At 47.1% G+C, this 15054-nt stretch overlaps 1 protein-coding gene across 1 annotated transcript; it reads right to left on the reverse strand.

Annotated features, from left to right (window-relative positions):
• Window positions 1-3554: 3554 nt before the first annotated feature.
• Window positions 3555-14057, reverse strand: aldh18a1 (aldehyde dehydrogenase 18 family, member A1; the record flags this gene model as incomplete). The annotated part of the gene is made up of 15 exons (XM_084455795.1): window positions 13908-14057; window positions 12937-13041; window positions 12534-12692; window positions 11262-11352; window positions 10755-10879; window positions 10398-10542; window positions 10153-10226; window positions 9789-9888; window positions 8978-9198; window positions 8491-8628; window positions 7599-7794; window positions 6793-6914; window positions 5655-5841; window positions 4523-4618; window positions 3555-3751 (listed from the first exon to the last, which is right to left on the reverse strand). The coding sequence occupies exons 1-15, from the start codon at window positions 14049-14051 to the stop codon at window positions 3555-3557; spliced, it is 2100 nt and encodes a 699-aa protein (XP_084311921.1). The 5' UTR covers window positions 14052-14057.
• Between the last annotated feature and the right edge of the window lie 997 nt (window positions 14058-15054).

Below are 15054 nucleotides of genomic sequence, written 5' to 3' on the forward strand. Positions count from 1 at the left end.
CGGCATGTCAAATCTGAAGGTTGTGTTAACTTATCACTCTTTAGCGTACCCGCTTAAATGTTGATTCATTGGAGTTTGGGGGGGCCACATAGTTATCTGTGGAAGAGAATCCACCTACGTCCAACTAGACGAGAGTTTTTCAGTGGACGGCCGTGACATCATCACCCTCCATCCACAAATCATCAAGGAAACAGAAGCTTATTCTTTGAAGCCGGTTATTAAAGAACAAAAAAGGGTATCTGAGGCTGGGCATGTAGGAGTCTTTATGAGATCACATGATTGCCGAGCAGGCGCTTTGGGTCCATGAAAGAGGCCCATATTAGAGCCACATCACAGGGCCGGAGTGAACTCAAACAGTCAGAGTCAAAGTGTCCTGGTACTATAGCCTGGAGCGTAGAGCTCTCTCAGAACTAAAAACAAAAAAACTCAACCCAGTCCACATCCCCAACTCATGCATTTTTCATCAGCCAGAGATACGAAACCCTTTCAGTAATAAATATCAATTATTGAAATTGTTAATTAGATGCCCCGTAATTGGCAAAGATACACATTAATAAATAACTGACCATTAATTATTGATTCCAAAAAAATTTAAGCCCTGCAGGGAGTACATTTGGGAGTCTCATAAGATCAAGCGCAACAAGAAATATGAGTTTTGGCCTTGGGTAATGTTCAATTAAAGGACTGTCTATGGGCAGTGATTTGCCCACTGATATCAGTGGACTCTGGGCCCCAGTGGAGGCCGGGGCATCAACAGGGTGCATCATGGGACCTGGCTGTGCTTATATCGGCATGATGCCAGATAAGTGATGACAGGAGGGGTGCCCCTGTCTGTCGTGAGTGGAGGTTAGTACGGCGTCATGGGGATGCCATTATTTAAGTACCAGCCAAGAGCATCAAGTATGGCTGTTGCTGAGGTAAATAGGGGGCATTTAGGAATGCATAAAAATGGTTTCTTATAAGACTAGGAGTTTACCCTGCTATGGGTATTCCAAAATAAAGAACGGATAAGACCATCTGGGTTTAATACAGTGCATCTTGTTCTTACAGTAAGAATTTGTTACATCAACAGAAATAACACTAACAAAAAAAGTCAATTTATCAGACCTAAATCTACATGATCTTGTTATCTAAATATCAGAACATTTAAACCCAGAACTGGAGTGAATCATGCTGTAAAACATACAGATGGTAGATGGAACTACATTTTGATTTATGTCCTTTAGCCTTCCTGATGAATATCAGTCTAGGCCTTCCTTCATTACTAGGCTTTGGTGCACACGTGATGATGAATGGACCTGCCCCAAGTTCCAGAAAGGTGGATGACATTTGCTCTGCACAGTGGCATCAAACAATAAAAACACTATCTGCATCATACTGTACCTGCGTGGCTCTCTGGTGGCATAAACAGTCGGTATTACAACCTTTTCAAAGTACGCATTTAAATCTAAACAACCCTTACCTAACCGCAACACCCTAGACCTAAAGCAGAGATGTGCTATAGCTCATGTCACTCTATAGCACAGCTCATGGGTACATAAGATCAAATAGTATAGCAAAATACTCTGCAACAATCCTGTATCCCTTCCTCTCTAACTCGTCATTTAAACCGTACTCTCAATATCTTACACTCCTCACATAACAGAGGACAAAGACCGAAGATCCGAGTCTTGTCTACTCTTCATCTCCCAACCCTTTGGACTTGAGATGCGAGGCTGATTGAAGGGTAAGTAGTGCGTTTTGGAGAGTGAATTCTTTAGATGACAGTTGAGAGAAAGAGAAGAAACAGAACATTCTCTGTGATTCCATTATTAGCCTCAGTTCTCGCTCTCTCCCTTTTCATTTCTGATAGCTGGATAATTAAACCTCTACAGTATTGTCTTCCATCTTCCATGACCCACTTACGGCAATGCCAATTCCCTGATGGGAAACTTTAAAAGGACCCTTTTTAGACAGCTGTTTTCAGATCAGCGTGATTTCTTTCTGCTAATTTGTTTTTTTTTGTTGGAAGTATAAAGACTGGTGCTAGGACAGAAAGGAACATACATCTGAGACGATGAAAATTCATTGATATTCATCTCCAAATCAAAGGAGGCAAGAAAATCCAAATGCCATTTTTATTCAACAAAAACTTTATTCTACAATACAACTATAAATTACAATTAAAAAAAGCCCTGAACTGATCCTTTAACTGTGCATCGCAGCATGAGATATGAGCTCCTGGTTTGGAACGCTAAGAGCACGTAATCTGAAGGCAGTCAGGATTTACCCTGAAGGAGTAGGGAGGCAGCTTGTCAATTACTGTTCTTATCCTGACAGACGGTCTGGGCACTGTAGTGTAGATTCTACATGAATTGATAGCGGGGGATTACAAGTTATATTGAAAATAATGAATTGTATTCTGTACTCTTTGTGTGTTGTTAACCATCTAAATTAGGTATATTTCAACATTCATACCATATGGTTATGACAAGAAAGGCTTTGCCCATTCAGATGTTGCATATAGCAGCAGGTCACTTAAAAATAACTGCATAAGAAATTGCATATTGTAGCACAGTATCTGGTTCTTCCAAAAAGCAAAATAATGAGTAGACCTTGTTGATGAGTCAATTTGTACACCATGTTGTCAAACAGACATTTTGTGCAATTCAGCACAGGATTAATATTAAATAACACTATTAAAAGGCCACAACAATTGCCAAATGATTGTACAACAGTATTCATTCAAAATGCAATTTTGTCTCATATGTGGCGTCCAGACAATACTTTTGTGGAAAGGAGCCAGCTGATTAAGACGTCAGTGAGTTAAGAAGTACACCGACACGACAGGATTTCACAAGAGTGAAAAATCTAATGTGAAGAAGCAATGGAATTAGAATGTAGTCACTGACTCTGCATGTGTCCACCAATGTTACTCATTGTGAGGATTGTGGGTAGTGTAGTCATGAAGGTGGGATTGTGATGAATCCCTATTGCGTATCATAGCCACCTTGGAATCTATGAGACATCATTCCTTGCAGGGCCTGTGCCAATCAGGCGAAGGCTTGCAACCTCTAATTTACCAATCTAGAGTGCCCTTACTGCTTGTTCAGAGGCACAGGAGCATCTACTTAATTCTGCCAATCTACATATGATATTGTTGACGTCAAGACTATACCTTCAAGTTCAAACAGGGAATTGAATCAATGTGGAGATGTGGCAAAACGAGACAGGACCCTCTGTTGAGCTAGGGCCTGTAAACCTCAGTAAGGAGGTATTATTCAATTAGATAAAATACTAGTTTTGAGGTAGTACAATTACTATTTGAACCTGAAGAACTGGGTTAGTTGATTGGTTGGTCTTGAGTTGGGAGTGTCTCTTTGGTGTGTATATCTGGTAGTTGTGTGCGGTAGTCTTCAAAAGACAGGATGGGGTAGTTGTTTTAGCAGTAAGAGGTTGGGAGGTTCTCTGACAAGACTGGGGTGTTTTTGAGTTTTCCTGTGTGCGTGTGCGCATGTGTGTGTGTGTGTGTACTGTACATACTGCATGTGTGTACATGTACTGAGTGTCTGTCTCTAGTTGGCCTCTCTCTGTCCAGCCAGGGGCTGCGTGACGGGCAGGTCCTCGTGCAGGAACTCCATGGCGCCCTGCTCCGAGAAGTCCGCTGCCGCGTGCCCGTCACCTCTCAGGACCCACTTGGTGGTGAGGAGACCCTCCAGGCCCACGGGCCCTCGGGCGTGGATGCGCGCCGTGCTGATGCCCACCTCAGCACCTAGAGGGAGAGAGAGAGGGATGAGGAGGAGGGCAGACGGACACTTATTTCTCCGTCGAGTGTGAGTTGTTAGCGCAGCGTAACAGAAGGAGAATCAAGGGTGAGGGAGGGGTGGTGAGCGAAGTGGAGGGAGGAGCAGGGGAGTGAGAGAGAGAGGGGAGGAAGTAGAGGGAGGAGCAGGGGAGTGAGAGAGAGGAGGAAGTGGAGGGAGGAGCAGGGGAGTGAGAGAGAGAGGAGGAAGTGGAGGGAGGAGCAGGGGAGTGAGAGAGAGAGGAGGAAGTAGAGGGAGGAGCAGGGGAGTGAGAGAGAGAGGAGGAAGTAGAGGGAGGAGCAGGGGAGTGAGAGAGAGAGGAGGAAGTGGAGGGAGGAGCAGGGGAGTGAGAGAGAGAGAGGAGGAAGTAGAGGGAGGAGCAGGGGAGTGAGAGAGAGAGGAGGAAGTAGAGGGAGGAGCAGGGGAGTGAGAGAGAGAGGAGGAAGTGGAGGGAGGAGCAGGGGAGTGAGAGAGAGAGGAAGAAGTAGAGGGAGGAGCAGGGGAGTGAGAGAGAGAGGAGGAAGTAGAGGGAGGAGCAGGGGAGTGAGAGAGAGAGGAGGAAGTAGAGGGAGGAGCAGGGGAGTGAGAGAGAGAGGAGGAAGTAGAGGGAGGAGCAGGGGAGTGAGAGAGAGAGAGGAGGAAGTAGAGGGAGGAGCAGGGGAGTGAGAGAGGAGGGAGGAGCAGACGAAAACAGGGCTTATTACACAAGGGACAGGAGGACGACGAAGCGGCAAACGCACCCAGGCCGAAGCGGTAGCCATCTGCGAATCGCGAGCTGGCGTTCCAGAACACGCAGGCGCTGTCCAGCTGCTGCAAGAACTGTTCTGCTGTGTCCTCTGAAAGAACCATCACCATCATCATTATCATCATCTTCACCACGAACATCATCATAATTATACCCAGTACCATTAATACACTGGATCATGACTCATCATCATCATCATCATCATCATCATCAACAAGAACAATCCTAACCCAGCCCATCATGCACCAATTAAAACTCCATGTCAGATACCACACAACCAGTCATTCAAGATACTTATTATTCTGGCTGCTATATCATTTGTGATCACTAGGTGGCAGGGTTTAACCGAAAATAAAATCCCTGTAGTCTGCATGGAAATCATGGGCTGATCAACCAGCTGCATTTCAAACTGTCATGGATATGGTTCAAAATGTGCTCTCTATAGTATTCGTATCATCGAAGAGGTCTAGGACACTTGAGAGACGGGACGTTGAGATGTGCTTTAAATTTTAAAACGCCAAGTCTACATTCAAATCAATCCTGTAGTGAAGTAATCCTCAACTAATGAAACAGGGAATTCCTTCATTTCTCTAAAAAGTTCTCATTAGTCACATCCATGTCAGGCGAGACGGAAGAAGGAAATGGAAAAAAATACAAAAACAGGAAGTATAGGAGAAGAACAATGTGTTTGAGAAGGTTACAGAGATAGCGGGACTGAGAAAGAGAGGACGATAAGAATGTTTTTGTCTATTATGTGATGACCAGAGAGGTAACAAAGGCCTAGGTAGCAGCAGAAGAGTGTTAGAAAGTGAAAGACTGCGTGAATGGAAACACTCCCTTACTGTACCATCTGTACGTGTTCATGTGCTACAGGTATATTGCCACCCAACAAATGCATGCTAAAACCATGTTAAGTGCAGAGTCAGAGAAACACAGACCTGAAGTGATGAGGCCGGCCAACAGAAACAACATGAAACTAACAAAAGTGCACACTTGATGCTCGGATGCAAAAAATAATAATAAGGGGGAAAAAAATCCACGTTTCTGCAGCTACTGGGCCTTCATCAGGGTTAATCGGCCACAAAAAGACTGAAGACTATTATGGGCTGGTCGGGGTGCCGTCCCACCGTTGTCTGTGACGATGACGTCGGTGTGGGAGCTGCCGTATTTGTGGATGTGGTCCACGGCCTCCTGCATGCTGTCCACCACCTCGATGCAGCACGCCAGCTCGCCGTACTCCATCCTCAGAGACTTGACCTCCGACGGGCTGAAGGTCAGGTAGGAGGCGAACTTAGGGCCAGCGTGGATCTTCACCTGGCGGAGGGGAGGTCAGACAGACAGACGGGGGTAATCAGACGACTGATAAAGAATGTTGATTAATCAATAGGCTACGATGTCTGTTCTCGAGTGTAATCAGGTACCAGAGAAGAATCGTTAATTACTGTTCTGTTAGTCCAGAGCTGAACTGACAGTCTTATCTTTAACCATCAGTGTGTTTGGACACTCAAACGGTGTCATGTGTTTCTTGTTTCAGACAAAATATTTGGAGTCTCCTCTATTGCAGTTAGATAGGAGAAAGGCAGTTTTTAGTAGCAGTAGTATTGCGTTGTAAATCGTTGCACAAAGAGAGAAAACAGGAGAAACCTAGAGAGAAAGGCGGATCGTATTGCACTGCGTTGCATTGAAAGAATCGTTACATCAAATAGCCAGTCAGTTCTTCACTGTTTTTTGTGAAAGATTTGAATGTGTTTGTTGGCCAGAGAAAAGCAGATGTCAACTAATGTATTTTAGCTTCTGTTAGTGAGCCTGTTAATGTGCTTTAGCTTCTGTTAGTGAGTCTGTTAATGTGCTTTACACTGTAGCTTCTGTTAGTGAGTCTGTTAATGTGCTTTACACGTTAGCTTCTGTTAGTGAGCCTGTTAATGTGCTTTACACTGTAGCTTCTGTTAGTGAGTCTGTTAATGTGCTTTACACTGTAGCTTCTGTTAGTGAGTCTGTTAATGTGCTTTACACTGTAGCTTCTGTTAGTGAGTCTGTTAATGTGCTTTACACTGTAGCTTCTGTTAGTGAGCCTGTTAATGTGCTTTACACTGTAGCTTCTGTTAGTGAGCCTGTTAATGTGCTTTAGCTTCTGTTAGTGAGCCTGTTTCACATATTTGTTGGCACAGGGGACCTATGCTGGTTTACTGTCTGTTTCACTGTACTCCACATCAGTTTATTGTCTGTTTTGTTTGTTTGTGTCTACAGTACGTGTGTGTGTCTTACCCCCTCGGTGCGGAGCATGTTGATGATCTGGTCGAACACAGCACTTCGTACGATGTCCTTGTGCACTAGCAGCGTTTCCATGGCGTTGCACGCGGCTGGATAATCACACTTGGAGTCTCTGACTGGAGCAAGAAGACTGCAGCGTTAACGTCGGCCCAAAACTACAATTAAGACCCACAGAAGTGTGAGTGTGAGTAATCTGCATAATCCTGAAAAAAAGGGTCGAAATGATGTGGATTACCGTGTGTTTGTGTGTAATACACACATTGTGTCCCTATGATTTGTAAAGGTGAAGGACTCAGTTTGTGCATTTCTGTTCCTGTATGAATGTTTGTAAAGGTGTTATATACAGTACCAGTGTTTGTAAAGGTGTTATATACAGTACCAGTGTTTGTAAAGGTGTTATATATACAGTACCAGTGTTTGTAATGGTGTTATATACAGTACCAGTGTTTGTAAAGGTGTTATATACATTACCAGTGTTTGTAAAGGTGTTATATACATTACCAGTGTTTGTAAAGGTGTTATATACAGTACCAGTGTTTGTAAAGGTGTTATACTGTATACATTACGTGTTTGTAAAGGTGTTATATACAGTACCAGTGTTTGTAATGGTGTTATATACAGTACCAGTGTTTGTAAAGGTGTTATATGCATTACCAGTGTTTGTAAAGGTGTTATATACATTACCAGTGTTTGTAAAGGTGTTATATACAGTACCAGTGTTTGTAAAGGTGTTATATACAGTACAAGTGTTTGCAAGTCTGTGTGCCTACTGACCTATCTTACTGACCTATCTTACTGACCTATCTTGATGACCTTGTCTATGCTGGCGTCGGCGTCGACGTAGACGTGACAGATGCCCTCGCTGTGGCCCAGCACCGGGATGCTCCTGGCCGCCCTCTGGATCTCCCTGACCAGCTGGGAGGAGCCTCGGGGGATGATGAGGTCAATCATCTTGTCCAGCCTACACAGGTCCTCCACCTCCTCACGGGTGCTCACCTACGAGAGGCCGCCACAAACACGGAGCATGACACAGGGGAGCTACGCACACACACTCAGGTCATTGAGGTCTGCATAGGTCTGGTAGTGCACGGCACAGGCACACACACACATCTCTGCTGTCATTACAGTATCTTATTAATCAACACAAATGGCCTCATGTCTCTAATAATAATAATAATAATAATAATAATAATAATAATAAGAAGAAGAAGAAGAAGAAGAAGAAGAAGAAGAAGAAGAAGAAGAAGAAGAAGAAGAAGAAGAAGAAGAAGAAGAAGAAGAAGAAGAAGAAGAAGAAGAAGAAGAAGAAGAAGAAGAAGAAGAAGAAGAAGAAGAAGAAGAAGAAGAAGAAGAAGAAGAAGAAGAAGAAGAAGAAGAAGAAGAAGAAGAAGAAGAGATTATATTTATATAGCGCCTCAAGAGGCCCAAGGACGCTTTACATAGTGACAGAAAGAGACAAGTCAGACAGACAACAGAAACAGACCAGAGCAAAACACTGACTGACTGACTGACTGACTGACTGACTGACTGGCTGACTGACTGACTGACTGACTGACTGACTGGCTGACTGACTGACTGACTGACTGACTGGCTGGCTGACTGACTGACTGACTGACTGGCTGGCTGACTGACTGACTGACTGACTGACTGTCTGAGAACGGAGTCCTCCGAGATTAGACTGTTTCCTCGTACCAGCTGCACGGCCTCTCTGACTGCGTGGATGTCCAGGGCCTCCTGGGTGAGTGTGTGGAGGAGGCGGTTGGTGTTGGCCGCCTCCTTGCCCCCCTTGAGCAGAAGGGCGTTCCCGCTGGCGATGGCGAGGGCTGACACCTGCACAACACAGACGAGGAGGAGAGACTTGGACCCCGAAACACACACTGAGAGGTGGAGACCATAACAAGATCAGAACTGGAATGGACAATTTTCCAAGACGTTAGCGTTCTGGCCCGGGACTCTTGCTGACGCAAGAATGCGCGCGCACACACACATACACACACACAGACACACACAGACACACACACACACACACACACACACACACACACACACACACACACACACACACATACTGCAAAATGTCTAAAGATCACCTGCCTCACAACTCAACGCAACACAACAGCGCAAATGTACACCCCCACCGTTCCGACACACACGCACACACACACGCACACACACACACCTGCGGCAGACAGTCAGGGCGGGCCTCGAAGATGACCAGCAGCAGACCTATGGGCACGGTGACCTGCTCCAGCTCCAGGCCGCGGGCCACCCTGGTCCTGCGCAGGACGCGGCCCACGCTGCCCTGGGAGGAGGCGGAGATCTGGCGCAGGCCGAGGGCCAGGCTGCTGAGCTTGGCCGGGGACAGACTCAGACGCTTCAGCAGGGCCGAGGACAGGTGGCCTGGAGGGGAGGGAGAGAGGGAGAGAGGGAGGGAGGGAGGGAGGGAGGGAGAGAGGGAGAGAGGGAGAGAGGGAGGGAGGGAGGGAGGGAGGGAGCGAGGGAGGGAGAGATAGAGAGAGTGCAATGAGCGCTATTTAGTTTGACAAGCACAAAACCTTCTCTCTGTAACAGACCCGGGAGGGGGGAGACAGTGACACTAGAGTTCTGGGTGAAGACAAGTGCACGGAGGCTGACTTGTTTCAGAGGTCCGGCTGAATGATGTACATCTACCAAGTGTCACCCCTCATCGACTATAGGGTTTAGGACAGTGTCAGCCCTGATTGACTATAGGGTTTAGGACAGTGTCAGCCCTGATTGACTATAGGGTTTAGGACAGTGTCAGCCCTGATTGACTATAGGGTTTAGGGCAGTGTCAGTCCTGATTGACTATAGGGTTTAGGGCAGTGTCAGTCCTGATTGACTATAGGGTTTAGGGCAGTGTCAGCCCTGATTGACTATAGGGTTTAGGGCAGTGTCAGCCCTGATTGACTATAGGGTTTAGGGCAGTGTCAGCCCTGATTGACTATAGGATTTAGGGCAGTGTCCTCTACCTGCGCTGACGGCCAGGTCCATGTCCTTCTTGTTAGCGGCCAGGATGTCGTCCTTCCTCTCGGTCAGCAGGTCTGCCAGGCGGCAGATGATCTCACTTCTCTGAGAAGAAACACGCGCAGGTCAGAAAAGCCAAACTACCCCATGTTAAAGACTGGACGTACATCTGGACAGACCAGAGTAATTTCAGTCAGGGTTATGATTTAGGTTGGTGGAATATCCACAATATCAAGTATGATGAACAAAAAAAGATTTGTTTTAGGTTGAGGGGTAGTGAGAATTTGAGAGAAAGAGACCGTGTGTGTGTGTGTGTGTGTGTGTGTGTGTGTGTGTGTGTGTGTGTGTGTGTGTGTGCGTGCGTGTGACCTGTTCTGGGAGCAGGGCGGCCAGGGTCCTGCCTGACTGACGAGCCATCTCTGTCTGCTGCTCCACTGTGGGGCCTGGTGGTGGGAGGAGACAACCATGAATACACACACACACACACACACACAGGAAACCAGCTGATTATTTTCATTTGTTTGGTGCCTTTCAGGTTGCCAAATCATGATTAAAATTGAGTTCTAGACAGGATAACTGACCAGCAGGTTTGAGTTCTAGACAGGATAACTGACCAGCAGGCTTGACCTCGGAGAAGAAGGTGCCGACTTTCTTGCCCTCCACTATGTCAGTGATGACGTGACCTGTGACCTTGGGGTTGGTACCGTTGGCGATGACCACTGAGGTGCCGCCCTGCAGGGCCCACATGGCAGCTTTCACCTCGGGGGGGGGGGGGGGGGGTAAATGTTTTTCAGCTTTTGGTTGGTGGACCTACTTTTGACCAAACCTGAATGCAAACATGCTGTCCCCCCATTGATGTTATTGTAAGAGTTACAAAAAACTTTAGGTAACTTATTGTACATGTTGCATGACATGGACGTTTACATTTTCTATTGAACTATACGTCCCATATCTCTAGTGTGGATACGTACTTTGGCCTCCATGCCTCCTATCCCCACCCTGGACTTCGTCCCATAGGCGATTGACTGCTGGTCTCCGGAGTAGAAGATGTCAATGAGTTTGGCGTCGTCTGACCCAGGGGGACTGTCATACAACCCTGGGAGGAGCGGACTGTCATGACTCAGATGTTTACAGGCCAGGGTTAGGGTTAGTTTAGTTTACAGGCCAGGGTTAGGGTTAGTTTAGTTTACAGGCCAGGGTTAGGGTTAGTTTAGTTTACAACCTCCATTTCTATTGAATCTTTAGATGGTACTATTAACACTACAGTGTGGGACGTATACCACAGCGAGCAGACGGACACACACAAACACACAACCCACGTCACATGTTCAATATTTCAGTAAAATACCACAATAGAGCATTTATATTTGACTCTCTTATAAGGCGTTAGTCTGATTGCCCTCAGGTGTGTTATAACCCAAGACTGACGGTGTATTACCAAACAGGTCGGCTGCTGAGGCGTTGTTGTCGTAACGTACCCTCAACGTCGGAGAGAGCGATGAGCAGGTCGGCCTTCATCTCCACAGCCAGGCGAGCTGCGAGGCTGTCGTTGTCTTTTATACTGATCACCTGAGCAGGAGGAAAACACCAGGGCCACATTAACACGGGGCCACATTAACACACAGGGCCACATTAACACAGGGCCACATTAACACACAGGGCCACATTAACACACAGGGCCACATAAACACAGGGCCACATTAACACACAGGGCCACATTAACACACAGGGCCACATTAACAAAAGACATCTGACTGACCAGGAGGTTACTCAGGAGCACTTCCCTGATTAGCAATCAGCTTTGTATCATTCCAAAATCTGCACTACACTATGTTACAATCACACAATCAGCTCACTTATCTGGCCCCCGGGTGATTACTGTTTTTTTGCTTCCCTCTGGAATATGTAGAGAGTGGGTCGTATGCCCACCTCCCTTGTTCTCTGTAAAGCGCATTGTGTTGCCTCTGGGTATGAAATGCGCTATACAAATAAAGCTTTGATTGATTGATTGATTGACAATGAAGCTGGTTTTTCTTGCTTTAGTGTTCCTTGCCTAGCTTTCACACTTTCAAAAAACCAAAACTCCACAAATGACGTCAAATGATGCATTGATGACATTTGTGGAGTTTTAGTTTTTTTGAAAGCATGAAAGCTCAGACCAGGCAACACTGAGGGAAGAAAAATCAAATTAATTGTAACATACTGCAGATTTTGTAATGATACAAAGCTGATTGCTAATCAGGGAAGTGCTCCTTTAAGTGGCCATAATCCATGTGAACTGTGTAATCTACTGTACATGAGTTCCAAAGCCATTCTTAAATAAAATAATTTAAGGCATCTAGCTATTTGATTACTGGACAATGGAATCAGAATCCATTTATTTCCAAGTAGTTTACAACATACTAGGAATTGGGCATGCATCTTGGTCAAATTATTCTAGTTCAACTACGTACATGTAGATTAGTTATACTGTGGTTAATGGTTGCTTGCGTACTGCATCGGGGGCGTATTGGAGCAGAAAAACTTAGTAATTAGTTTTACTCCAGGATCCCAGAGAAAGAAGCATGCCTCTCTCCTAAAGCACTAGCTCCACAGTCCCAGCATGCACCTCTTTCAAGTCTTGCATGCATGCCCATCCCGTGGTGGGAAGAGGGAGGGAGAAGACACACACACACGCACACACACACACACGCACACACACACACACACACACACACACACACACTCCCCCCCAGGTACTCAGTACCCACGTTTACCCCCTGGAGGTCGCTGTTGGGCTCGGGCGGGGGCACCACGGCGTCGTTGGTGTTGATGATGGGTACGATGTTCATACGCAGCAGCTCCTGCAGCGTGCTGTTCAGGTTCTGACGCTTCTGGTCGTCCTGGAAGTCCAGGTTGGTGACCAAGATCTGAGAGTTGACGGGTTTCAAAAGTTGAGAGCAGAGGAGAGCATTGTTTTTATAGATTTTGTACGACCCCCTTACGTTAAGCACACAAAGGACCACTGTGCTGGGAAAAGGAGAACTGCAGCTAAAATGCACTGAGCGGAATAGTGATTTAAGATGAATAGTGTGTGTGTGTGTGTGTGTGTGTGTGTGTGTGTGTGTGTGTGTGTGTGTGGTGTGTGTGTGTGTGTGGTGTGTGTGTGTTTACCTGTGCAGCGCAGGTGCTGTACTGAGTGAACATGGCCTCATACAGGGCCATCAGACCACTCTGTCCGGCCGCAGCACAAGCCCGTGCCTCCAGGACTGGAACCGACTAGGAGATGGAGAAAGACCTACGGTAAGATCACATGTTTACTATGGTGAGATAGATCACATGTTTACTATGGTAAGATCACGTTTACTATGGTAAGATCACATGTTCACCTCCTACGGTAAGATCACATGTTTTCTATGGTAAGATCATATGTTCACTTCCTACGGTAAGATCACATGTTTTCTATGGTAAGATCACATGTTCACCTCCTACAGTAAGATCACGTCTACTATGGTAAGATCACATGTTTACCTCCTACAGTAAGATCACATTTTCACCTCCTAGGGTAAGATACCATGTTAACTACGGTAAGATCACATGTTCACCTCCTACGGTAAGATCACATGTTTACTACGGTAAAATCACATGTTTACTATGGTAAGATCACATGTTAACCATGGTAAGATCACATGTTTACCATGGTAAGATCACATATAACCACTCTGGGTTTCCTGGCAACCGGTGCATACCAGCGGGAACTAGCCAACAGGTGTGTATGATAACATTAACATTAACCTGTTCCCCCTTGTGTCTAAAGCCCCTGCTGGGAATGATGTAATCCTGCTAAATCTTTTCCCTATAGGTCTGGGATATCACAGCCGTCACTGAGCGCAATAATGCCTGCAGTCTGGGATGGCCTCATTAGGATTTTCGCCATTTGGGTGTACGGCCACTTTTAGTGTCCGTTTTACACAGTCTTTGATAAATGAGGCTCCTGGAATCCAACCAGCCTCTTGTAGACATACAGTACAGGTAAAGGCTAACAGGGAATCAGAGCGGTTACGGCCTGAGCTGCGCTGTATTCCACACGTCTCACCATGCACTTTTATGTCTCACCGCATCCTTTTTACGTCTCACCGTCTCACCATGTCTTTGAGCTGGTTCTGTCCGGAGTGCAGGGCCTGCCGGACGCTCTGGGAGAGCAGGATCTCGTGCCTCAGCCTCTGCTTGCCGAAGGCCACGGCGCCGCTGGTGACAATCATCATCTCCCTGCCCTGGTTCTGCAGCATGGCCACCTGCACCACACGCAGCACTCCGGTTAGGCAAATCACCACCAATGTTTTATACGGTCAAAATTCCGTTCAAATGCCAAAAAGTAGGCCCTCCTCTGCCCTAGCCTCTCTTCCTGTGCGAGTTTGACGCTCCTCACCTGTTCGACGATGGAGGCCAGCCTCCCCAGAGCCAGGCCGCACTCGTCGCCGCGGGTCACCACCGCGCTGCCCAGCTTGACCACGATCCTCTTCGCCTGCCGGAGCTGGCCGCGGTGGGCGAAGGAGCTGCCATGGTGGGGACGCACCGGGGGCGCTGCGGGGACACGGAGCTCCCCTGTTACTCCAGCACCCCACATGGGGTCTAGGTCCCCAAACCCCCCCCCCTCCCTCCTCAATGTAGTCAATGATCAGCCCTGACTTGTTTTGGTGCGGGGCCTACTGTGTGCGGTGACGTCCTTTGCTTGCGCGTAGCCAGTGGTGCTAAATCAGCGATTGTGTCTGGGAGAGGAGAGAGGGAACTGAGAGAGGACAGAGGGAACTGGGAGAGGAGAGAGGGTACTGGGAGAGGAGAGAGGGAACTGGGAGAGGAGAGAGGGTACTGGGAGAGGAGAGAGGGAACTGGGAGAGGAGAGAGGGAACTGAGAGAGGAGAGAGGGAACTGGGAGAGGAGAGAGGGAACTGGGAGAGGAGAGAGGGAACTGGGAGAGGAGAGAGGGAACTGGGAGAGCAGAGAGGGAGCTGGGAGAGGAGAGAGGGAACTGGGAGAGGAGAGAGGGAACTGGGAGAGGAGAGAGGGAGCTGGGAGAGGAGAGAGGGAACTGGGAGAGGAGAGAGGGAACTGGCAGAGGAGAGAGGGAATTGCAAGGATGGGAAGGTTGTCCACAGGAGTGGGACGCAGGAATCCTGTCACGATGCGCAAGGCTTTGTTGATAAGCAGATCGATGAGGCGGGTGTGAGCGCTGCGGCACCACACCGATGCGCAATATTCACTGGTCAAGATGAGGCACTTGAGGATCTTGAA

This window comes from Borostomias antarcticus (assembly GCF_949987555.1).
Source record: "Borostomias antarcticus genome assembly, chromosome: 22".
Lineage (NCBI taxonomy): Eukaryota > Metazoa > Chordata > Actinopteri > Stomiiformes > Stomiidae > Borostomias > Borostomias antarcticus.